The sequence below is a fragment of the Scomber japonicus genome, chromosome 7 (genome assembly GCF_027409825.1).
Source record: "Scomber japonicus isolate fScoJap1 chromosome 7, fScoJap1.pri, whole genome shotgun sequence".
Lineage (NCBI taxonomy): Eukaryota > Metazoa > Chordata > Actinopteri > Scombriformes > Scombridae > Scomber > Scomber japonicus.
The window spans coordinates 15,612,407-15,638,022 of record NC_070584.1 but is presented as its reverse complement, the minus strand read 5'-3'; the positions used below and the strand labels follow the sequence as shown (position 1 = coordinate 15,638,022).

General features: G+C 38.9%; 2 protein-coding genes across 2 annotated transcripts in view; one reads left to right on the top strand and one right to left on the bottom strand.

The window, feature by feature from the left end:
• Positions 1 to 18,964, top strand: part of si:ch1073-396h14.1 (disintegrin and metalloproteinase domain-containing protein 10) — a 36,208-nt gene extending 17,244 nt beyond the window's left edge. Inside the window, exons 7-15 of the mRNA XM_053322661.1 lie at positions 1,521 to 1,613; positions 2,029 to 2,197; positions 9,297 to 9,460; positions 12,165 to 12,336; positions 12,463 to 12,607; positions 12,887 to 13,070; positions 15,566 to 15,665; positions 15,936 to 16,156; positions 17,875 to 18,964. Of these exons, the coding sequence (XP_053178636.1) occupies positions 1,521 to 1,613; positions 2,029 to 2,197; positions 9,297 to 9,460; positions 12,165 to 12,336; positions 12,463 to 12,607; positions 12,887 to 13,070; positions 15,566 to 15,665; positions 15,936 to 16,156; positions 17,875 to 17,979 (1,353 nt within the window). The 3' untranslated portion in view covers positions 17,980 to 18,964. The remainder of the gene's footprint in view (positions 1 to 1,520; positions 1,614 to 2,028; positions 2,198 to 9,296; positions 9,461 to 12,164; positions 12,337 to 12,462; positions 12,608 to 12,886; positions 13,071 to 15,565; positions 15,666 to 15,935; positions 16,157 to 17,874) is intronic.
• A 687-nt stretch (positions 18,965 to 19,651) lies between these two features.
• On the bottom strand, positions 19,652 to 25,224 carry LOC128362033 (lipoprotein lipase). Its single transcript, XM_053322663.1, has 10 exons — positions 25,019 to 25,224; positions 23,899 to 24,095; positions 23,414 to 23,593; positions 22,870 to 22,981; positions 22,514 to 22,747; positions 21,521 to 21,763; positions 21,106 to 21,226; positions 20,660 to 20,878; positions 20,414 to 20,521; positions 19,652 to 20,328 (listed from the first exon to the last, which is right to left on the bottom strand). Exons 1-10 carry the CDS (start codon positions 25,116 to 25,118, stop codon positions 20,307 to 20,309), a joined length of 1,536 nt encoding a protein of 511 aa, XP_053178638.1. The 5' UTR covers positions 25,119 to 25,224; the 3' UTR covers positions 19,652 to 20,306.
• Positions 25,225 to 25,616: the final 392 nt, after the last annotated feature.

Genomic DNA, 25,616 nt, shown 5'->3' with positions numbered 1-25,616 from the left:
CATTTAGAGACCTTTGTCTGGCACTTCATGCACTGTGTGAACTCTGTAGTGGATTATTACTTTGAAAACATCAAACATTCTTAACCTTTTGTCCTGCACTGACCTTTGACCTTATCAGAGCAGCAAACTGACTGCAACTGTCTCTGAGCTTCATTGAGGAGCGAACGGTGTATGAAACACACTTACATACAGTTTTCAGACTTTTTAGACTCATAAAGAGGAATAAACTTATATTTCTATGTTAACGTGACCGTTTTGAGCTAATGTGTGTCAGCTTGAATGACAGTCTGCGTTAAAAGCTGCTTGCCTGCTGGCGCGCCTGGATTGCCTCAGTGCAATAAGCAATTTAAGAGTGATTTAAGTGTCTGTCTCTGTTTGAGTTATCCTGTCTGAACAATGCGTTTGTCATTGGGGTCAGAGGTCATATGACATGCTATCCTGATATTGAGTTAGGCCATATACTGATATGGGAATCCAGTGACATAACGTGAATATGTTTACTTTTCTTATGGGAATGTATCAAAATGAAAACCATTAAACAATATTGTTGCATTCCATCTTTGATACTACACGAAAAGAGCAGATGTTTAATTTTATTCAGTTTATTCAGTCATGCACTTTAATTTGTATGTTTCCTGTTAATAATTAAGCTGTTTGATCTGTAGCACATCTGCATTTTTAATTCATTCCCTGTCTGGTCAAAATAAGGTCAGTTAATCAGTATGCAACTTGTCGTTAGCTGGTGTTTTTGTGTTTGTGTGTGTGTGTGTGTGTGTGTGTGTGTGTGTGTGTGGCTACGCTGCCGTTAGCTCTGCTTCCTCCTCCTGCTGTCTGTCCTCTCATCAACTCCTCTGACCAATTCTCAGATTCTTTCCACCTTCAACACACACGTGTTGTTGTCCCTGGTTCCCTGCCAGACCTTTGTAGCACAGCAGGGTGAGAAATTATACTGTAAGTGATGCCGTGATGTGATCTTTGAGTGTAAATAGACAAAATGCTGTTGTCTATCATGGTTGACCTGGTTTCAGTGTCTCATGAATCCAAGGTGTCAATATTTATAGTTAGGGAAATTCCCTTCAGGCATGACTGTAGGTTCATCTCCTGCTGTATAGACTCAGACCTTCACATGTGACTGGTCTGCACGTGCCTCTTTGAAAGTGTGACTGGTGCTGCTATCCAAGTCGAGGATGTGTATTGTTTGCTTTGAATCAGAACTTCAAATCAAACGAATGGGTTAGTTTAGCCAAAAACCTTCTGCAAGTCATTGTATTGTCTTTTGAAGCCATTTTCTGCAATTGTTTTTAACTAAGTTGGTGACATATGTAGCATGAAATCTGCTGCAAATACAAAAAACACACAGAAAGCTTTAGTGAAGTTCAGTATCTTTTACTAAAAGTTCTGTTTTCTTATGTTGTAGAGTGTTTAACTCTTTGGACCATGTACCTCAAAGATCAGAAACAGGAGATGTTTGCTGAGGATGAATCTTCTGTTTCCTCACATATCTGCTGGTTTTTTCTCAGGTTGCTTCCTACATTCAAGCTGTGAATGACATCTATGACAAGGTAGACTTTGAAGGAGTCAAGCTGATCAACTTCAGAGTCAAATCCCTCCACGTAAGATGCCCCTGCACTAAAACAAACATGATTGTCCTAAATCTTTTCAGATGCAGTTCACCGATAACTCCATACATCCAATAATCCTGCCTTTGACTTGTTCAAGTTTTAATTCATGAGAAATACATGATGTCCTTATCTAAGTGAGGGAAACTGAGTAGACCGTTTTACAAAAAGCTTTGATAGAGATAATTGGGTTAATGGATCAGTGTCAGATGGTGCCTACATGTCTTCTTCTTCCAGTGAGACTCAGACTAGGACTGACTCTCAGCCCTAAAATAATTTTGAATGACTGAAATATAATACCAGCTTTCTCAAAACAGAGAGTGTGTTATTGTTTTCATCCTTATTTCTCAAGGGGCATTTGGATATTTGCCTCAGCAGAGTATCTGTCTGTCTCGCTTTCTTTCTCCAGGTGAAAACTGAGGAGGATAAAAAAGATCCTTTACGCCCTTTGTACATCGGGCCTGAGAAGCTGCTGAGTCTTTACTCTGAGAACAACTGGGGCAACTACTGCCTGTCCTACCTGCTCACCAACAGAGACTACAGTGGAGTGCTGGGGCTCGCCTGGGAGGGCAAGACTGGTGAGTGTTGTGTACGCAGATGACAAATGCAGATACAAATGGTTTGCACAATTGCCCCACAGCTCACAGCCCTAAGGTCCTTGACTCAACAGGGTTTCAACAGGTGTTCTGGTTTCCTCGACACAAAAAACAATTGCAAGGAATACTGTCATCGCTCTGTCAGGAATGATAAAGACACAACTCTATTTTGCCTGGAGGACAATATCATAAAATAGCAGGAGTGTCTGACATCTGCTCTCTATGACCTCATCATGATGTGTTTTTATTTTTCAGAGGAATAGAGTATAATGAAGAGTCTTGTTATCATCATGACAGTCAGGAAGTCAGCCAAGTAATAGTCCCACATATGATGATGTAATATTGACTAAATATTTATGAAGGTTAATGTATGCAAAGATGTGAAAGAAATGCAATCAGACAATCAGCACTGTATTGTATGCTGAGTTTGATACAGACAAATGAAAAATGCATTTGAACAATATAATGTTGGTATAGCGGACTTAAGGAAAAATACATTACATTAATTTAACATTGTTATGTTAGCCCCAAATTACATTGGATAAATGTTATATAAATATGTTCGGCATTTCATCAGTGTTAATTAATCACTTTTGGCTTTTAAAAAATCATGTTAGGTCAATGTTATATAGCTATATATTCAAGGTTCACTGTATTTTTATTATATATATTATATTTATTCTATATTTGACTTTTAGGGAAATCACATTATTTTATTATATAACTGAGTTTGAAAATTACATTGGTTAAATGTGATCGCAGTATTTTCTATGTACATTATTTAATTCCAAAAAACACAATAATATACAGCTATATTCATCTACTTATTTTAGGGTGATAATTCCACATGATGAATGAAAATTACAGTCGATTGTTTAATTGAGTGCACAGCCATTTAGATAATGAGCATTACAATACATTTAACTGATTAATAATGCTGCTTCACTTTATGTCTGAACTCTGTAGCATATTAATTTTGACAGTAGTTGTTTCAAGACTCATATGGCAGGCTAAACAGAAACAGGTAAATGTGTCCGCGCTGAAAATGATCAGACCAGGAAAGAGGAATAATGTTTTTCTGCTTTGCCTCGCTGTGTGAATCTCTGTGTGAATCTCTGTGTGAATCACTGTTGATATGTCGACTCCCAGGACTCCCTTGGCCTTCACAGCCCACAAGCTTGCCAGAGGCTTTGCTTAAAACTCCCTAAACACTCACACTTTACAAATTGGTATGAATTATTTGGCATGCGATGGAGGTGAGTCAGAGCTTGAATTCAGCCACAATGAACGCATGATAGAAGGAGAGTTTTGAGCATATGCATATGATGCTAAATCTAAATTGTTTGTAGTGTTATCTAAGGTGTTGCAACCAATATACAAACATATTGATTTTATTGGCTTTTTTCTGCTCTATTTTGATTGTGTGAACTTTGTCTTTAGTATAAATAGTTGTAAGATTGCTGCTATGTATGTCAGGAGATAAATGCTGTGTGATGAAATCATGCTGAGCACAAGAAGAATTCGTCTAGACGGACAACAAAGTATATCTTATCTGAAATGATCTCATTGCATTAAAAATAACATCATTTTTCTTTTCTTGGATTAAATGACATTGTGGCCGACAGAGCTGCAAGAAATCCACAGCTCCTATTACAGGCCTGTTACACAGGCACTGTTTTGGTTTGAAAGACCAAAAACAAAACGTGAGTGAACTCCTTAAGTAACCGTCCTCACTGATTTGCATTTAAAGCTGCCTGACCCTCTGCGGTTGGGCAGAACTATAAACAACAGATTAATAGATATTACACCTTAATTAATAAATAAACTCTTAATTTTTTTGGAAACAGGGACATGTGCTATCACAAAATGTCCATTAAGTGTATAATAAATGGGAACTATTATTGATAGCTGATTTTCTTATACAAAACATATTTTTTTCTGACACACTGAATGTTTTGGGAATGCTTTAACACTTGAAATGATGAATATCATTGTGGAAACAAGGTCAGACTTACAACAGATCATGTGCCAAAAAACCTTTTAATTCTTAAGTAGTAAGTAGCAGTAAAGTAATGTTTGTTGACCTAAATATACAAAGTAAAGCAGCTGCAGAAAATATAACTTCTGAACGTCAACCACATCTCTCAGGTCTAGTGACAGACTCTCTCTGTGTGTTGTCTTATTGTTGTGCTGCAGAAAGTTGGAGACATATGTGGGAATATGGTTGTAGGAGGTTTTTCCTGCTTGTTTTTATGACATTGTCTCTTATGCAGCTTTTGATTGGCTAAACTGGGGGGCGTGAGAGCAGACCACCACAATGACATGTGATTAGGGAGCAGTGAACCTCACACACCTCACACACACACATACACATAAGACATGCACACCACTCCTAGACGTCTTAGTGAGGATTGGTGACTGCATTCCATAGCATGATCACCATGGTGACGTCTCACATGAGCAACGCACAAACACACACACTCGCATAGACGCGCATTGTGGCAATGACATTGTTGTGACTTCTCCAGCCCATGTGACTGCCACAGAGTGAATGTGGATAACGTATGACCTTGAGAAACACATTTCCTTAACCTTAGTATCTCTGTAACCTACTTTAAGTCGGTTTGATAGTGGTCCCAGGTAATACAAGGCCTTTAACCATAAAACCATAGACCCCGATGCCCCTGCAGCTCCTGCATGGTGCACCATGCAAACACACTCACACAAATGTAGACTCACACAACCCCCCATCAATCATTTAGGACTCCTCCTCTAACCTCTCCATGTTGTGTGTTCATACGTCAGTGGAAGACGGGGGGTTGGGCCCCAAAAGGTCTCGTGCCACTCGAGCTTTCACAAGAGTTAAATTCTTCTCCTGAGACTAATTGAGGAACAGATAGTAATTTTCCACACAATGTGTTGGGGGTTGCTGAAGGTTTTTTTTGTTTTTTTTTTAGATTACTGGCTGGAGTCTCGTTATCCTTTCAGGAGTCCTTGAAATACCAACGTAAGAATAAATATGTATGCTTAAAATAACAATTTATAATTAAAGTATTAATTTCATGCTGTGCTAGTACAATGTAGAACATCAGGACACTGCTAGCACCATGGGAAGTTAAATGCTTACAAAGAATCAGAATCCTTTACGCAGACTTTAATAACAGTGTGTACTGTCTATAAATTAAGCCAACTGAAGCCTTAAAAATACAGTGTCTCCATACTTTCAAAGACTCTGTCAGTACAAGAATGTAATAAATACTTGTAAATTTATGGTCCAACTCATTGCAGGGATGTCAGGTCACATCCTTTAATGGGTTAATGCATGCTGAAGTGGAAAGGTCAACTTAAAATATATGATGCTACATGATTTAAAGGCTGATTATGACCTTGCTAAGGACCATGAGGATTTTTAAAATGATGGAGAGTCTGTATTACAGTAGGTCACCACTGACAGCTGTGTAAAAGAGCTGTAAGAGTTCAAACATTTTTTCTTTTTTTTTTATAAATATTTTTATTATGATTTTTCATAACCATACAAAAACAAACACTACAAACAGTGGCCACAAAAGTTGCACATCTTACTGAAATTTTCGATATAAGATATACATAGCCCACTACCTACTTGGAAAAATAATTGCATACAGCTGTATAGGTATACGGTGGGAGATGACCTACTGTATATAAACATACTGTATGCACATAGGAGCGCTCAGTCCATTACAATTGACAGTGATGCAACAACTAACAGTCTTGAGAGAGATAAGTAAAAAAAGGATGCATAATTCAAGTATTAAACATTTTCAACAACTTTTATAAAACAAAATATCTGAGTGATAAATAAATGACAATTGATCACCAAGCAAGTAGAAATCTGACCTTATGACCCAAAGATGTAATTTTGCCAATTATCCATGTTGCAGTCAACCATTCCCTTTTAGACAATATTTGTGAGTCTTTTACCAGCATATCTAAAGAAAGGTGTCCAAGTCTTAAAGAAAACGTTTTACATTTGTATGAATATTAAATATTCCATTGGTATTAACTCAAACATCAGTTTATGCCATCCTATTATCAATCCATTTAAGCAGTAGATTTTTCCAGGCAGCGAATGTGAGAATATTTAACAGCCTTCTTTGATAAGAGCCTTTAATATGAGGGCTATAAGCCAAGGTGCAGAACCTCAGGCACAGGGTCAAGGTGGACATCAAAAATCAAATTGAGTTTATCAGTAATTTTACCCCAATTCCCGCTCAATATGCACACATGACCAAACACAGGGCCTATAACTTTTAAGTAAAGTAGGAGGTATCTTGTGTCTAGCAGTTCAACTTTTGAAAAGAACAATATTAATCTATTCAAACCAGAGTTTTTTTGTATGTCTTCAAACATGTCTGGAGGGGATCTCTAAGGAATGCAGCATGCACCCCCCAACATGTTTGTTTGCACAAGTCTTTGATCTTGGTGTTTCATTTCTATCAATCCTGTTAACAACATACATTTTGAGGACATGATGACTTCATGATGCATCAGAACCAAGTAGGGTGGGCAAAACACAATCAGTCGGACTTATTCTAGTCATCTCGACAGGTTAACAATCTAAATAATCTAAATCCTAAACTAATAACAGTTTTGCCCAAACTGCCATTGTAAATGTCTATTGGATTTTGTAGTGGTACCTTCTGCTTAAACAATGATTATGATGGCTTATTATTTGAAGCAATTTTTTGTTACAATAGGTATTTGCTTACAGTTGTCTTAGCTTTGAATTTCCCACCAAATCTAAAATCAGTAAGTAAAATGTTATAATAACTGATTGTAATGATATGCAAAAGTACAAAATTACAACCCAAATTGAATAACTTGGCAAGCATCCCAGAAATATTGCACCCTTTCTTTTGTTTCCATCAATGAAAAATCACACTATAGTAAATCACTCTGAGAGAGTTGGTCATTAAACAAGGGCAAGAAAGCAGGGATTGAAAGTCACCAGATTGCAGTTAAACTATTTCCTTTTGACTTCCAGTTGTTGAGCTACTGTATTTTTCTGAGAATCTTCCGGTGTTATTAGCGGTTAAAGTGTTTTTGCCACGTCTGTTTTTGTTGTTACAGTGTTATTAAGCTGCTGTGACTCCCCCTGCATGTTTATCCAAGGAAAGACTGCCCCTTTACTATTGTTTGTTCATACTAAACCATGTGAAAGAGAGTGTTTGTGTGCAGGAAAAGATGCCTTAGTACACTTATATCTGTAATCTATTGTCTAGGATGTGAATTAGTGATGCCAAATATTCCTTGAACTATGTGTTACTGTGTGCATGTTTCCTCCGGATGGCAAGTGTGTGCATGAAGGTGCAAGTGGTCTGGAGGATTGCTTGTTTCTCCATTTGTTTATCAAGTGAGCTAATAATAGGAGTCTTTCATTACAGCTCCTTTCTGTGGCGAAGACGAGAAGGAGGAGGAGGAGCAGGAGGAGGAGGAGGGGACAAAATCGTAGCCCCTCTTCTGCTCGTGCTGCCAAAATCCACAAAGCAGGCCTCTCAATGTAATGCTCTTTCTAGGAAATCCAGCTCCTTGAATATCCCATCAGGGGGGCCATTTTAGGTCAAAAGCAGGGATTGCTACAGAAATGCATCCAGAATTCTTGATTAATGTGGTTGGGAGGATCTAGCTCTCTTTTTCTTTTTAGATACAAGGAATACAATTCATTATGACAACATCTCTCATGTTTTTATCTAAAGAGCTTAAATCTCAGTGTTTCCTAATTTCTGGCTAAACTTGTAATGTGATATTGAATACTGAGGGTTTAAACAGTCTTTTATTGTATTCAGTTATTGTATTGTCATTGGCAGCTATCCTGAAGGTTGTGCAGTGCTCTTGCAATTGCTCCTTAATTCTACAGTAATCTCATTGTTTCTACAACAGTAGAGATAAGGGGCACTTCTGTTTTTGTTTTTTAACCTCTAACTGTCCTTCATGTTACACCGACGGCCACTGTTTTACACAAACATACTGGTGCAGGATCCAGATGCCCGCACCTGGTTCCTAGGACACTCCGCTGGTCACACTGTGAACTTAAATTTCCCTGAAACGGGTGCCAAATATCTTTAACAGACATGCCCCTCACAAGGCTTACCCCCAGAAACGGTGGTGCTGCTGAATGCATTGTGTAAGAAGCATTACATAAAATTCACGTGACTGCATAGGAACGGCTGAGAACTCTAACCTGAACCACACATGGGCATAAAAGCACAGGATGGACACATGGAAATTACTCCCATGGTAGTCGACTGAGCTAAATCTGGCATGAAGTGCTGAGACAATGATGGTGGGTGAGCAGGAACATGGACAGGGATGTTGTTAGGTTGGGAATTGTTCAATTTATTGGGCTTAAAATAGAAATACAAGAGGTCAGCATCCTTCTAGGTTCAGTACTTTGTTATTTTTGAAGAACTGATCCTAAGGTAGCTTTAAACGTCACAAATTTAAGAGATGATTATGTTGAATAACCTGAAGTCAAGTGTTACAACCTTACTATAATCCACAAGCAGGCTCACTGAAGAACCATATCATAGGTGTTCAGTTTGACCAATAGGACTGGTTTCTGTAAAACTAGTCCCCTGGCTGGTCCGCTGAAAGATGATGTCACAACCCAACCATCCATCCATGTGAATGTGGCCAGCTGTTTGTAATTGTGGGAATGGGTTTCTGGAACATTATATAAACGCAAGTCGAAGGAGACTATTAGAGGTCAAATAGCTCTGTAGGCTTTGATGTGAAATGAGAGGAGCTCAGCAGGTCTGTTGGTTTGTCTGTCTGCGGCCCCCTGCCTGGGCCTCAGAAGTCAATAATGCTTCAGTAAGCAAAACATTGTTGGTTTAAGGTACTTCCATTAGCACAAGTTCAGTTATGCAACTGAGTGACATGTAGGGATGTTTTCATTAGGTCTGCAATTCCCTTTTTTGGGTTTGTGCATTATAAATATTATTATTGCAGGTGGAATCACATGCAATCATCAAACATTTATGAGCTGTCACAACTTTTAATTCACCTGCTGTCTGTTTGTCCTCTCATCTCTGTTCTTCAGGTGACTGGGGAGGAATATGTTCACGGCAAACCACCCTGCGTGATGGCCGAACCTCCACCCTAAACACGGGCCTGGTCACCATTCAAAACTACGGACAGTTCCTGCCTTCTCGACACGTCCAGCTGACCTTTGCTCATGAACTCGGCCACAGCCTGGGCTCTCCGGTCAGTCACTATCCTCAACACTGAGTATACAAAACACTGATATAAAAATACAAATAAATAGGAAATCTTCAAGACTAATTCAGTCAATTTTTGCTCAAACACTCATGAGTGCAGGGCACCTCTTATATATACAATAAACAATATATATATATATATGTATATATATATATATATATACATCCTTTTTTTTATACACACAGACAATAAAGCCACTCTAAAACTTCAGTGACATCATAAACCCAAGGTGATGTTTTGGGAGACGGCTGTAGCCATTTGCAAATGTTTTACTGTGCAAAATCCAGCAGTTCATTGACATGATATGACAAGTAGAGTAATGGCCATTGTACAAAAGCCAAACGTCTTGGTCTTTTGTGAATTTTAGGTGCTGCTGCAGGTCTATGAATGGATAGGCTTTTTTTCATAGCCGACATTTTGACAGTCCATAGCAGAAAATTCACAGGTGTGATTAATACCATTAATGATGGCTGCATTGCAAGGTGTGGTATTTTGCATTCCTGTTTAATGGACTAGCTCATTAGGAGTGAGTCATCGTTAGTGTTGTTACGTAGTTACATCTGCAATTTTCCTTCTTTAACATGTCAATATGTCTCCTGTGAAATCTTCCTAAGACTAAGAAGACTTTATTTACCCTAAATCCCTTTTTGAGTGCTTCAGTCTCCAGGATTTGACCATAACAACACACAGTTTATGTATACACACAAATGCATATGCCTTTTGACATGTGTGACGACATCTAACACCTGCGACCTTTCTCCCACTGCCCCAAATGCCAGTACTCTTCAGTGCCTTTCCACCCTGCCCTCTGTTATTCACACGTCCACAGACCAAAAGGTTCCCTTGAGGCGCTCCTGAGTAGATTAGTTCTGCTGTGTCAGTCTCTCTCTTTTTATAATTTACACTACTGTTAGTCCTCCTGCTGTGGCCGGGTATCCTGCTCCTGTGACAGGCATGTCTCATTATTTCCAGGCCTGACATGGTGGGAGAAGCTCATGAAGAGATCTGAGTGCAGGCTTCACCTGAGATTTGTGGCAGTATTGGTGTTGGTAGGAAACAGAAGGGGGGCTGTGATGCAGAAGTGAATGCTGGGTAAAGCGTTGCTTTGGCCTTTGGCCTACTTCCCATTCATACAATTGCTTTTAAAACTTCTTTAAAGACCGTGTAAAGTGAATTCAGACATTTTCTTCTAAACACATTAAATAGGTCATAAATGTATTTCTAAAAAATATGTAAAAAGCATTTCAACCATTTAGATTTGAATTGTGGAGCTAGGCTTCACAAACTGTGTTTCAAGATTTCTGTGTTGAGGATTTAGTGGGCGGGTCTGAAAATCATCGCTGCATTATGTAACACGTTGGTGATTGGCATAAACCCGCCCCTGCTGCTGTAGAGGTATAAATACATTCAGCACACACTACTACTACTACAGTCTACAGTTAGCCAGTTAGCTGAGTTAGCCACCGAGTTAGCCGCCAAGCTAGCCGCCTGGCTAGCCGCTGAGTTAGCAGCAGAAAGCTCTCAGACGTAGAGTCCATGTTTCTGGTAGAGATGGTGACTTTGATTGACAGGTGACAGGGGGCGGGGTTTTAACGAATTCGGAGGGCACTCCCACAGCATTTGGGAGCAGAGAAAGAGGCAGATTTTTACACAACTTTGAAGCCTAATTTCATATATTTGGTGATTTTTTTAATCATTCAAATTTGGCAGGGTGGCTGTGGTTTTCTGTGGTATGTCAAACTCAGAACACATAGCTATTTATTCTTACTTTACACAGACTTTAAATCATTTTGTTTACAGCTCAAGTGAAAGATTCATTGAAATACAGTAAACACAAATTAAAGGGCGACTCCACAAATGTTATGTACGTAAGGTTATTGTGATGTGTGATTGTGATGTGACTGCAGAAGTAAATGGTACAGTAGGTGTACAGGGAATGTTGTTACTAGTTTGAGTTTATAATCTGCAACATGTCTGTTGGAACAGGGATACCATAAACTGCCTAATTTAAATAAAATAAAAATATTCTTAAGAAACTACACATCTGTTCAGTTGTGACATGCAGTACAGCCAACCCAAGTGCTGCAGATAGTGACAGATATAGTGAACTCTATAAAGCTTACCACTCATCACATAAATCAAGTTAATCAAGGACAGATGAGGAAACAACCACAACAAAACATGTTCTTTCTACATGTGTCCATGTTCTTGTGAAGTCTACCCCTCGGCCTCCTAATTCACCAGTGAGTTTGACATCCAGAGAACACGAGTTTCACTAAATGTCTCACAAATACATCTTTGATCAAAACATCTCTGTTTGGTCCGTGGTGTCCCACATGTGGAACACAACATTCATCTGCTGTTCCAGGGTCATCAGATTCAGTGGGACTCTTTTGACTGCCTAACATTTTTTATTTGAAAATATAACATTAAAAGTGTAAGAACCTTTGGTTAAAGGAGCCTTCTGTTACTGTCTGATGATATCAGTAACACAACAGCTCAATGTGTGGGATAACTTACAGTACAACAGGTTACTGAGATCAGCAACAAAGAGGGTTAAGTTGTCTGCACCAGAATGGCAATGTCCCAATAACTGCTTATTCCATTTACTCAGAGTGATAGACCCAAAACCTATGAAGAAAAGTACATAGTTTTAAAAAGAATACCTGGTATTTTGTCTTTGTTACAGCATGATGAAGGCTCCAACTGTGGGAACCTTGGTTCCAACAGCGGTAAAGGCAGGTACCTGATGTTTCCTCACGCCACCGACGAGGTGCGTGAAAACAATGATAAATTCTCCCCCTGTAGCATCAAACACATCAGCGAGATCCTCAGGCTGAAGAAGGACGACTGCTTTATTGGTGAGGGAGAAAAGATCCGACAATACTGAGTCATACAGAGTTGGAGACAAAAATATTTACATGGCGAATAAGCCACCATAAATATTGTGTCTTGATTCTCATTTCATTTGTATGTTTATCCTCCAGTCAGTGATCAGCCCATCTGTGGGAACCAGATTGTAGAAGAAGGTGAGGAGTGTGATGTTGGTCACAACGACACAGACCCCTGCTGCTACAGCGCTAAAGAGCCCATAGAAGTTCAGTGTCGCCTCAAGCCTGGAAAAGTCTGCAGGTACTGTACACAAAACATAAGTATGCACGAGCATTCCCATTTTTAATTTAGTTATATCAGGAAACTTTTGGATAAGATCTACACTCATTTATATTGGCACTGCTAGTTCTCACTTTCATCATCTTAATTGAAACCACACACCACATTGTTATTAATCCATCTAAGGTATTTTGTTTATGTAGTATCTTCTGGGTACATCTCATCTTTTGTGTACATTTGGTTTATATGGGTTTCTGTCAATTTGACTGTATGTTGTCTTTTCACTCATTCATCTGTCAGTCCGAGTCAGGGCCTGTGCTGTGGTCAGGATTGTGGGTTTAAGTCGGCGGGTCAGATCTGTGATGAGGAGACAGACTGCCAGAGGGAGAGTGTGTGTTCAGGCCTCTCCCCGCTCTGCCCTGAGCCAAGTGCCAAAGAAAACCTCACCGTCTGCAGTCAGGGCACTCGAGTGTGCCTCAATGGGGTGAGGCAGCTGCATCCACCACACTACAGTGTGAATCAACACACCCAACCAACAACAAGCTGATATGTGGAAGTATGCAGCCATGTTGCAAAGCTAGTCAAAAAAAGTTTGGCTTTGAGTTTCAACGTTCAATTTTGTCTTTGAAAACAACTGTTAAATAATCAACTTAGCTGCTTTGGAGCAGATACTGTATAAATCAGGCTTTCTAAATTAGTTTATTTAAGGAATCATACCTCCAGTTTTACATGTTTGAGTTCATCTAATACTACACTCACAGGTTAATTACGCTTATGCAGACTGAGGATAGCCTCCAAGATTTCATTGTTAAAACTGGGCGGAAACAATTAGAGTTAAAAAAAAAAACTGCATCACAGAACCAATCCAAAGTCTTTAGGGCGGCCCATCATTGTGGGACATGCAGTTCTCTACAGAGTGACAATTGGGGGAGAGCATTATTTCCTGTATGGCGTCCTTGACAAAAAGTAAGGTGCACAGGTTTGTTAGAAATCCCCAGACATTAATAGGTGGAGATCTCCCATTGTCTGGTATCGCGAGACTAATCTACTACATATCACTTAACCTTCACATCAGTTTGTAATCATTTTACACATATGCTACTGTGTTTTACAGATTTGAAAATCTGTTGGAGTTCTGTTTTGGACATACATTCATTTACATTCATCTCTGGACATTTTGAAAATCAGTTAACAAAGAGCAGTTTAATCCATCAGTACAAACACCATGGCTGCATATTTTAGCATGTTAGCGTATTTTATTTTTCATGGTCACGTTACTTATGTGAGGTAATGAAGTGCAAACTTCTCAATTCAATCTGCGCCTGTATTATACCACAACAATAATACAATACTGACACAACTCAAGTAAATTTCAAAAGTCTGATGACTGTTTTTCACATACATTCAGCATACAGAAAAGAATAAAAACCGATGGTTAACCTGAACAGAAGGAAAAATATATTTTAAAACTCTAACACTGTTTAGTCTGCATTCAAAAATATTTATCAAAAATTTAGAATATACAAAATTGTAGTTAAAGAAAACTTAGCTGACAATCTTGTTTTTGCTGGCCTCTGCTGGTGTAACTTCTCCTCATACTGATGGGCGTGACAACATAACTTATAGGGATTTCCTGTTTTTGTTGAAAATCTTCTGGAGTCTATGACATGCTCCAATAACAGTGTTCATAATCCGCTTTATTTGTAAATACACCCACCATTGAAACTCAGCATTACTCAGAAAAGTTTTGATAAAATCCACGAGACAACAACGCATGTTTCTATTAAAGTTTCATTTTCGACGATGCACTGTCTTTTCAGATGAAGGGGAGAGGAATTAATTCCAGCTGTGGACATTTTTCCATCATTTGTTCTGCTTATATTACTCTCCAGAGATGCTAATGGTGCTGACCTCTAACGACCTCACGCAAGAATATGCAATACAATAACTGGAAAGGACTTCTGGGAGGATGTGGGAATTTAACAAGAAAAGATATCCAAAAAGGACTTTTTTCATCATAATGTTAAAATTGGCCATATGTACTATGATTAGTACACTCTTAGAATGCCCACATTCATATGTCTCTGTAGGTTCATATCCTTCTTAAAATAAAATGAGCAGAAAACAGGAAAACTGAATCCTCTCGACAAATAAACAAACAGTCAAAACCTAATCTTGGTTCTGTTTTTCAAAAAGATTTATTTCAGGCATATGTGAAGGAAATTACCCAATTAAAAAGTGTTGGCCAGAGATTAAAGTGTCCAGATTTTGTTTTCAAAGTCTGGTTAATAATAATCAATCAAAGTTTGTCCACGTTTAGCTGCAGAAACCAGAGATGTTGAATGTGCTGTGCAATATGTGGGTGAAATGCAAAACCTTCAAACACAGAAATGATCTTAGCACACATAAGGAAAGTGACAGCTATCTTTGAAGTCATCAAAGTACCTCTCCTCCTAGCCTTGGAGAATTTAAAGCCATATCTTTCTTAAGTTCTTTGATCTTATCGTATTGAAAAAAATTATCCGTTCAGACTTTACTAAAGTCATAATCGATCACAATTTGAGGAGGTGCACTTGACCATCCTTGTGCTAGATGATATATAGAAAGTCCAGCTGACAGTCTGTTCATACACATAAAGGTTTCATCTTTACACAAGTCTGTGTTAAGACAATAGTGCCCAAATTAACATCGTAGTCATTCCTCCTGTTCTTGCTGGCTATTAAAAAACTTAATTTTAATAATTCAGATTGCCCCATTACTTTCAATAGAAGTGAATTATGAAGGGATCTCTTAATGGCCAGTATGAACATATTGTTTAACAGACTTAAAAATGTGTGAACCTGCCCTTTCATTTCCTACCAGTACATAAAATACATTTAAATCCCTTTTGTTCTCACTCAGACTTTCCTTTCTGTTTTCATCTCTTCTCTTCTACTAAACTTAATTTAAACTCATCCGTGTCTGCTGGTCTGTCTGCAGGTTTGTGCCGAGTCTGTGTGTGTGAAGCATAGTCTGCAGCAGTGTGACTGTCCAGGAGACTCAATGAGGGAGAAATGCCACATGTGCTGCCAGCAGCCTGGTAACAACATGCCCATGTGTCCTCTACTACTGAGGAATGTGTTTACACTCTGTGTCCCAATACATCTACACTGTGTCAATTTGTATTGAGGTAACCATCGTACATCCCTGTTTTCCATTAGGCAACCTCAAAAGAGTTTTTGTTTGTGAAAAGAACTAGAGGGCACCAAAGCTGATAATCTTCTAATTCTACACATTAGCTTTAAACAGTTGGCAATCTCATAATGTATTCTGGTATATTCCTATAATATTTTCTCTCTATCATTGACAGATAAGCCTGACACATGTGCCAGCACCACCTCCTCCGTGTTGTCACGTCACTTCCAGAGAAAGGCGTTGGCCCTGGTGGGCGGTGCTCCGTGCTCAGGGAACCGAGGCTACTGTGACAAATTCCACATGTGTCGCCTGCTGGATGCAGACGGCCCCATCGCCAGACTGAAGAACTCCTTCCTTAAATTGGATGACTTTGATGACCTGGCTGAGTGGATGAAGGTGAAGGTTTCCTATGATTAGTTTGATCACGTTCAGCAACGCAGTTCCAAAAAAGTTTGTTAACGGTATACAAATCAAGGTTTACTGTTGTGAATTTGGCTTATTGGATAGTTGTGTGAATTAATTCTGTGAGCTCTGATGACTGAAACTGAAGAAAGTTATTTAACCAAATCTGATTCCAAACTTTAAAGACGTTCTGTCAAAGTTTTGACCACTAGAGGTGCTGTAGAGTAAGGCTGCAACCAACAATGTTCATCATTGAGTAATCTTACAGTCTTATTTTGTTTCTGTTTCTGTTTTTGTTTTTTTGACTAATTGATTCATGATTTTGGCCCATAAAAATAAAAAAACTGAAAAATAGCCTTGAGTCCAAGATGATGTAATCAAATAAAATATTTTCTCTGACAAGCAGACAAAACTCATTCAGAACATTCAATTTACTATAATGTGAAATATAGAAAAGCAGCATTTTCAAATTTGAGATAAACAATATAGAGCAATTTTTTGAGGACTTAGGATACTTTTCTGCACGAAAGACAGGGACAGCTGCTGATGATAATGCACCTAAAAGGAAACAGCATGTCAATAAATGCTTTCAATATGTTAGGCCTGAAGGATACAAAATGTTTACAGGGAAAGCTCTATAGGGAACGTCTAATCAGTATTGTATTGTCAAATCTTTTTTCACTTAATTAAGAGATTTAGTATTTTACTTTTGTTTAATCTCTCAAAAGAAGAAAACTGGTAGTGTGTAATTTGTGGATAATGAGCTTTAGGACTGGTATTGTGCAATGACGAGTTAATTTGACTGATGTTCTCTGTCAAGGCAAGATGTTTCACTGTTTATATTATGTGGTTGAAAAATGATCATTAACTTTATTCTGCGGTTGAAGCTGTCGTCTTTTTCAAAAAGCAGCAGATGTTCACCTGAGGTCACATCCTCAGTTCAGCGCAGCGTTTTTTAAACATTTCCTGTCTTGATGTTCAGCTGTCCTCAATGTTTCAGTCCAAGCTGGCTTTGAGGTTTAGTTTCTCATGACAGCATGGCAAATCAGGAATGCCAATCTGGGTTTAGTAGCTCTTCATGGATCAGACCCCCTTCACTTCAGGGACCAATGTGTTGTTTCATCATACCTGGGCTGCTGACTCATCTTGCAGTCATGGAAAATCAGGGAAAACTGGCTATTTCTTGTAGCAAACAGTTGAAAATGATACAGCTTTCGATTTATTTAGTTAGGAATGTAAGAGATATGAGAGATAAGAGATATGTACTTAGTTGGAAACTCAGACTCATGACTCAAGACTCATGATTTATATGGAATAATCACTGCAAAAACGGATTTTCAGTATGAATCTATGATCCCTGCAGATATATCTACTCTGGTTCGGGCCTAAAGAGTTTTTCTAAAACACTGTAAAGCAGAACCAGGTTCAACCAAGAATGTGACGCCAAATGCACATAAACTTATTTAAACTCAAAATAAAAGGTTCAATGAACTTGTTGCACAGGTAACAGCATATACTGTATGGGAGTGTAGTTATGAAAGTAATGCTAACAGCATGTTTCTTACTTTATTGGACTTCATTGGAGCTTAAAAGCACTTTCCTAAATAACATGATACGAGCCAACAATAATCCAAGATCATGTGGTATCCCTTTAGTTTAATAGAAATCATAATCAAATGACTGCAGCTGTGCATTTGTTTTCTTCTGTGCAGGCTCACTGGTGGGCCATTCTGCTGGTCATCCTCACACTGTCTGGAGTGATGGGCTGCACCGTCTGCCTCTGCGGCCGCAAACTGGACACCAGAAACTTGGAGTAATGTCTCTGACCTTTCATCCTCATCACTTCTGGGAAAACAAGCACCATCACAATGACGCACCAATTCATTTCTGTTAATTTATCAAGGCCACATTGAAGAGATTACTTTTTTATCAATTTTAGCCCACCTCCAGAGGGTTTATTATTTGCAGGTGCTCATTGCCTCGCATGCTTATTCGTTAACTGATATGCATCTGTCATTTCTTGTCTGCCATATCTTGTCTGTTGTAATGCATGTGTTGTGGAAAAATCTGCTGTTGTTGTCAACTGTCTGTCAGCCCCTCAGAGGGGCCACATACTGAAGCACTACATCTACATCTACGCTGTTTGTTGTTTCTGGCTGCAACATCCTCGTTGTTGTATTTGAACTTGAGTGCTAAGTTCAGCTGTGATGAACATCCAGGTTTCCATCACACTGAGACTGTAGTGACTTTTAAATAGTCACAGGTTGAGAAGGAGTTGACAAATGGAAATTAATAGCCCCCGCCACAGGACCTTTCACCCAAATGTTTGCCATCACTTGAATGTTTGCAATGGGGAAAAAATGCTCATGATTAAGTTTATAAAGTGATAATAAACATGTTTGTCACCTCAATAAGTAGTCGTTGACCATTTGTGATTTATGTCAGAGCTAAAAGTCATATTTTATGATGAATATAAAGCTGGTTGTGCATTTTAAAGAAGTATACTGATTCAGTTTATCGCTTAGGTCACTTTGACAGCTAATCAGCTAATGGTGTCACAACTGCAAGGACATAAAGAAATCACATAGATTATTTGGGGTAATTTAAACACTTATATATCAAAAACAGACAAGGGAGAGTTAAAATTGTTAAAATTGTTGTTTGGATCAAACACACCTTTTGCTTAGATAATATATTTAAAAAACAGGGTTAAACAGCCTTGAACTGATAATGATTGAATGTTTTATGATAACAAAAAACAAATGTAATCATTCTTTTTCATGGACACAGCAATAAAACAAATTTCACGCTCAGGATGACCTCTCAGGCAAGTTTGGTTTATTAAAGAATTGACACAGTACAGTGACATTATTTACAAATATGTACAAAGGATTATAGAAAATGCACAGTTTACAGATTTATCCAATCCAGGCAGACAAAAAAATGTGTTCCATACTACAAAATCTATCATCATATGCATTATGGTATTTACAATAAAACAACTTTACAACTAACTTTAACATTTAGCAATCTCGTCCCCTCTCTTCAGTGCAAAAGTAAAGCATCTCCACTTTTATTTAAGGTGGAATTTCACAATGATTACAGTACCGATCTCTAAAGAGCCGAGGTTTAGATATTGCTCACAGAAATGGAAATTTAATCATGAATAGCAGACCACTAACAGAGATTTAAAAAGTCACATGCACAGACGAAATCACAGTTTCACAATACAGTAGCAACATTGACATTAATTTTAGCATTGTGTACCTCATTCACTTTTATCACTAGAGCCATGGTATACAAAATGTCAGGCACTTTGAGTTTGAGGTAACAGCTTCAAAGTAACACATCATCATGCAGAGGCTTAGTTGTAAAGATGCAGAGGTGCTCATTATGAAAGCAGCAGCTCTTGCATGTGTTTCAGTAAAAGTTGCAAAAGTTTGTATAATAATAGTAATAATAAAGCACACTCAGGTGGAAAACAGCAACAAAGGTTAAGATAAGTTTGATTTATGACAGCTTGCTGCTGGCGAATGTTTACAGTAAGGCACACTGATACAGGTCCCACAGTCACATGTTGTTGTGCTGAGAGCCACAGTGGTGAATGCTCTGTTAGGTTAAGCATTAGTCAGATAATACTGTGCATAAAGTTTAATAAACTGCACCCTATTGCATAGAAGAGCTTAATATGTAAAACCCACCTCTCTTTGAGAAGTGGCATGGTAACAACAGTCTACAGGACACCATGGACACACAGAGTACATTATTTTTCACAGTGTTTGTTATAAATATGACATTTTTTTACACAATCTGACATCACTATCTCCAGAACTATTACGTTATATCCTCTCAGTATGACAACTTTGAGTGTTATCCAACTGTTTGGACACTAAAGAATTTACTTTCATTTTGTACGACAATGAAGTTACAGTTACATGTAGTAAAAATAACTCTTTACAAAATATACAGTCATTTACATACGTTTTGCTTTAAATAAAACACATACTTCACATACATATAAGGTGGTGAAGGGTTTTTTTGTAATTTGAGAAATACAATAAGTTACAGGTGTATAAATTAGTGCTGTTTTGAAGTGCTGAAATGGACAGACAGGAGTTAAACTGTGGGGGTCTTTTCCTCATGGTCAGTGCTCCTCCAGAGGTACTCTACAGAAAAAGACAACATTTATTATCATAGAGCCAACAGATGTTGTGTTAATAGTAAAATGGGGAAGTGCAGAAGCTAACTTACCTTTTAGGGGGTGGTTTTGCAGTGGTCTTCCATGCAGCCTTACATTTAACAAATGTGACCTCCTGTGTCAAATTCTGAGTATCAGGGTCTTTTACGCAGAACACCACCCTGTGAGAAAAATCACATGACGATTGATCGTTATGCAGTAGCTTCATCAACAGCAAGATATGAGTAAGATGTTCAAAGTATTGCAAGAAATTATGATTAAAAAAATGTGTTATTTGTCATTTTCACACTATAACATACTTTTTCTGGGTCTCGCCGGCTCGGATGCGGATTTTGTGAACTTCCATGTTAGCACTGTCTGAGTCCCCGGACCACCAAGAAGAAACCATCTTCAACATGTTGGAGGTCGACCAGTCCTTTGATTCCTCCCATTTAAACTTCAACATCAAGAGTTCCCCGATATCCTTCTCCGTCACCAGCAGGAATGAATGTGTCTTATTTGTGGCTATTTTCTCCTTTCTGCCAAACGAAAATAAAAGAGAAACATCAGTGCTTTACTCGTAGCCAGTAATCATGTTTTATTTAGCTAAGCCTTGTAAACTCTGGACCATAAACTGTGACATAACCACACAAAGCAAAGAGAACTGCTTCCTGCTGTTTTCTTTGACTACTGTGAACCCATTCCAAAACAACTCATATAACTGTGCTGTGATTCTTTTATAAAGCACTTTAAATGGCCCACTTACAGTTTAAGCTCCAGGTTTTCAGCCTCTCCTTTGGTCCCGTACAGTGAGACGGTCAGCGAGGGCTCCATCTCTGAACGGTTCACCTTGCTGGAGAAGTGGATCTTCAGCTGATAATGGTACACTGTGAGAGAGCCATAGTAAAACCATTTCAATTAAAATGTTGTCATTTTAGCAAATTAAGCCAGGGGACTTTAAGTGTTCAAACTTTTGCCGTAAGAGCCACCAGAAATTGAAACTGCTGATCTCAGAGAATAGTTCATTTCTTTTTTAATAACTTCTTAAGACATTTTTATGAGAAAACCTTTTTAAGGATTAAACCGTAAACTTGGTTTTGCAATATTAGTTATTCATCAGACTCCAGGTAATTATAAAAACTTCCTTCAAAGAAAAAGTTGTTTTTCATATGACCACGTACCTCTGAAAGGCATGGAGGCTCGTGTCTTGGTGTACATCTGAACGTTGCGCGCCTTGCGGACCTTGCTGATGTCATAGCCCACCGTATTGCAGCGGCTTTTGTGGCAGCTGAGGCACATGCCCCGGTCAAACATGTCATTGCTGCCGCACCGGTACGCCTTCACGGCTTCCTGCTCGTTCAGCAGAGAGTCAATGAACAAGTGGATCGAACGCTCGTGTTCACACTTTACTGCATCAGTAATGGCTGAGGAGAAAACACAGAGGGATAATTAACATGTGCTGCTTATAATTATCTGAAGGACATTGAGAAACTAAAAGGCCAATTGGTCAGATTTCCAGTCCATCACTGACCTCACTCTAGATAAAAATGTCTTAACCTGTCAGCCAAAAAGTCTGATATTATCTCTGACCTTCTACATTTTCTTCAGACTTTCTTCAGCCTTGTTAGGGGCCCTTTGTTTACTTTCAGTCTGGTGTGAATGGGATTATTGTGCAACTCACACGAACAATGTTCACTGCTAAGACTCCTGGACTGTGTGCTGTGTGTGTTCAAACTAATATGAGACACATGATTGTTTGATAAGAGATTATTCTGGCTTTATTTTAGTTATCAAATATGGAACAGAAATGCTTTAGCATTATGTAAACCAAAATCAAACTCTGAGGCTGTTTTAACTTGTCTAAAATCTGTTTTAAAAAACCAATCTTCTGGGGATGAATGATTAACTTGTATCATAGTATCTAAAAGAAAACAGCAGTTAAGCCATGTTAACCAATGGTGTCGTGCACATAGGAAGCACCAAGCACTGCGCTTCCATGTCCGGTCTGAACCTGGCGTTACAGTACTGTAAAGTCTGTATAGAGTCTTTTATGATGGAAATCTTTAGTGGGCACTTTGATGTGTTTGTTTAAACTTAAAAAAATTGGCATGATACTCAACATTTTAAAAACTACAATACACACAATGAAAATTAAATTAAAACATTATTCTCACCAAATATCCCAAGGTTGGCGATCTTCTCCAGGGCCCCCCTGAGATTGCAGCCCGGCTGGAAGCTGCCTCCATTGGGGTAAATATCTACGTGGCCTACAGGCTGCTGGATCCCAATGCTGAGACCCAAGGAGCCCCGCGTGAAGGTGTGGAGGACGTCCACAAAGTGAGCATCGTCTGGGGAAAGGCGCCTGTGGGCGTGCTCACCTTCAAAGTCCGGACCAGCTGGGTCCAGACCTGCAGGCAGAGACAGGGAGTGTCAAAAACCACTTGAACAATGAGGTCATTAACCTAATTATACACCAGATTAAATTAATGAGTTTTAGAAACATGTAATATTTAAGGTCATGTGTCTCAACCTGTTATTCGTCCAACTTTATTGGTTGCATGGCTGCCAGCGAATCCCGCCACGTGAGCTCCAAGGCTGTAGCCAATCAGATGGATGTTATCAAGAGGCATGTTGGTGGTTTCCTTTTAAAAGTACATTAATAAAAAAAATGTGATTAACAAAAGAAGTGTGACAAATAAGCCCTCTTATTTAACCCTCTTAACAACCTAATCATACAGTGTTTATATTAGTGACACATACTGCAGAAGAAAAGTATCCTGACACATCCAGGTACAAATGTGAATAAATAATTTACTATCTAATGGTTGTTGGTGGTGATCTGTTAGGTGGAAAATATCCTTTATTAATGACTTTCCATATGTTTGCTGGCTTATTAAATGGAAAGACACATGGTCACGTGTTTCTTTGTCATTTTGCAATAAGTCACAAAGTTTGGAGTTGCAAAGTCATAAATAAATATCTTTTTGGCAACAATGTTCTTGCAATAGTGACAACAAACAACAAATGTGATAGTTCTGAAATGAAATCTTTTATACTCTGATGCTCCCACTGACCTCAATCCAGTCAATGAAGCGAGCAATCTCCTGTCCCACTGCCTTGGTGTTCTGGGCTGCGACCACATAGTGATTCTGGGCTGAGTTGAGCCAGTCCACCACGATGACGTTGGCTGTCTGCTCTCTCTCATATAGCGCTGATACCAGTTTAGCCACCCAGCTTTCAAACATACCGCTCAACTGTTGAAATAACCAAAAAACTTGACTTACAATTTGCCACAACATTGCATTAAAGTCATTAGTCAAGTCTACACCACCTCCACTTGATCTTTCTTCCAGTTATTTGCTAACAGCATGTCATTACTTGTTGAGAATGTAGTTCTCTGAATTTAATGAGACATCACAGCAGCAGAATTTGCTGAAATAGTGAAATACAAGCAGTCACAGGTGTTTCTTCTAAACCCAAACAAAGGCATGTGAATGGTGTCCTCAGGGGCAGTTTAAAAGCAGAAACAAGTAACAACTAGCTAAAACATCTCACTCACTGTCCAGCCATGGATTACAAGGAAGGTTTTAGAGGTGGTGTTGAAGGTGCAGGCTGTCAGGGAATCAGGCTTGCCATGAATGATGTAGCACAGGTCATCATCAGGATGGGATGGCTTGCGGAGGGAGAACTTGGCAAATGTTTGATTGCCGTCATCCTTATGGTCAAACAGGTTGTTCAGAGGGTCGAGGAAGTTACCTGACAGGAGAGAAGTTTATTAAACATATTAACTGTTTTGCTTGAATAAAACATTCAGCATTAATTTAAAAAGAAGAGAACAAGAGAAGAAAGATCCCTCTGTCTAGCTGATGTTTTTGTTACATGTGTAAATCTAATCTAATGTTCTAGCTGGGAGGGCCAAGACGCTTTGATAACTGAGTGACTGGCTCCAATAAGCCCTGGCCCCTCAGGGGCCCCACAGCAAATGAGCTTCCACCTTCGACTAGATGAATCCTCAGAGGTTACATGAGTTCACTTCGTCAGTCTGAGCTCCATAGAAACAACCAAGAGTTTTTCCCAGCTTTGTTCCTGCCATCTCACCGACTATAATCTGTCCAAGTATCAGTGGTCCTAACACAGTCAGCTGACTCAACTGCCTGGGGGTTTTACTGGTATTCAGAGTTGGGGGTGGGGTGGTGGATGAACCTCACACACAGACATTTACATTGGGAATGGATTGGAGTAGTTATTGTAAACATAAATAATCATGATTGCACTTGAATAGCGTCATTCCTGTTGAGATCATAGTAGCCTGTATCTGTCACTTTGTCCTCTACTTCAGTCTTGGCTCTCTGAGAGAGTGACAAACATGTTCGTTGTCTTTCACATGCATGTAGTTAGTAGAAGTTGAGCATTCGCCAAAAAGCACAAAGACAGGTTTAGTCATAGACACGTGATACACAGTAGCCTGTGTCATATAGAGCGTTCATGTTATTGTCAGAGTCCAAACTACACATACCCGGCCGGCTCATACAAAAGCACCGTGCATGAATTAGACACGCATTTCCTTCAAGCGACACTCCTTCACGACCGGTGTAAACACCCAAACCTTTCAGCCCCGCATAAAAAGTCTGTTGATGTGTGTGAGAGTAAATGTGGAAGAGGTTGAACTGGCAACTCACCAAAAATAGAATCGGTGAGCTCTTCTTCCAAAGACGTCACATACTGCACAGCTACGTTCAACACCAGAAAGTAAAGAAACAGATCTCGCCACGCTTTCATTTCTTTTACAGCTTATTCCTTTTAGAGAAAATAACTTTTACAATTTATGATTAAACCAATCTGACACCGTAGCAAAAGAGTGTGTGTATTCCTTCTAGGAGTTATAGTTCCGTACGTCCTGTTGCGCGCTGAGCGCAGATATCTGAACCACCTTAAACTGGTCGCTTCTTAAATAGCACCTCCGACAACCCATTGGCTGCTGACCCCAGGGCGGGGAATGGAAAAATATGTGTAAAGTAAATCATTAGACTGTTTTATGAGGAGAGCTTTATGCCAGTACTGGCTGGCAGCATGACTTCTCATTAAAACCAGTTTTTATGTTTAATGTCCTTTCTACACTCAGTGGACCTGATAATAGACCCAACATGAGGAATGAATTACTGCGTGTTGGGCTGATTGCATAACTTATCACAACTGAGTGATTGGTTAGCTGATTGCTGAATAATTTTCAACTTTTAATGGAATTTCACATTTTAAATTAAAAACCAACGATTAAGG

What these genes read in the sequence shown, in the direction of transcription:
- LOC128362033 (XM_053322663.1), bottom strand. Translation starts at nt 25,118, where the DNA reads ATGAAAGCGTGGCGAGATCTGTTTCTTTACTTTCTGGTGTTGAACGTA. An exon ending in TTGTAATCCATGGCTGGACA is followed by an intron (nt 23,594 to 23,898) that starts GTGAGTGAGATG and finishes TTATTTCAACAG; the next exon opens with TTGAGCGGTATGTTTGAAAG. An exon ending in GCTTCATTGACTGGATTGAG is followed by an intron (nt 22,982 to 23,413) that starts GTCAGTGGGAGC and finishes TACTTTTAAAAG; the next exon opens with GAAACCACCAACATGCCTCT.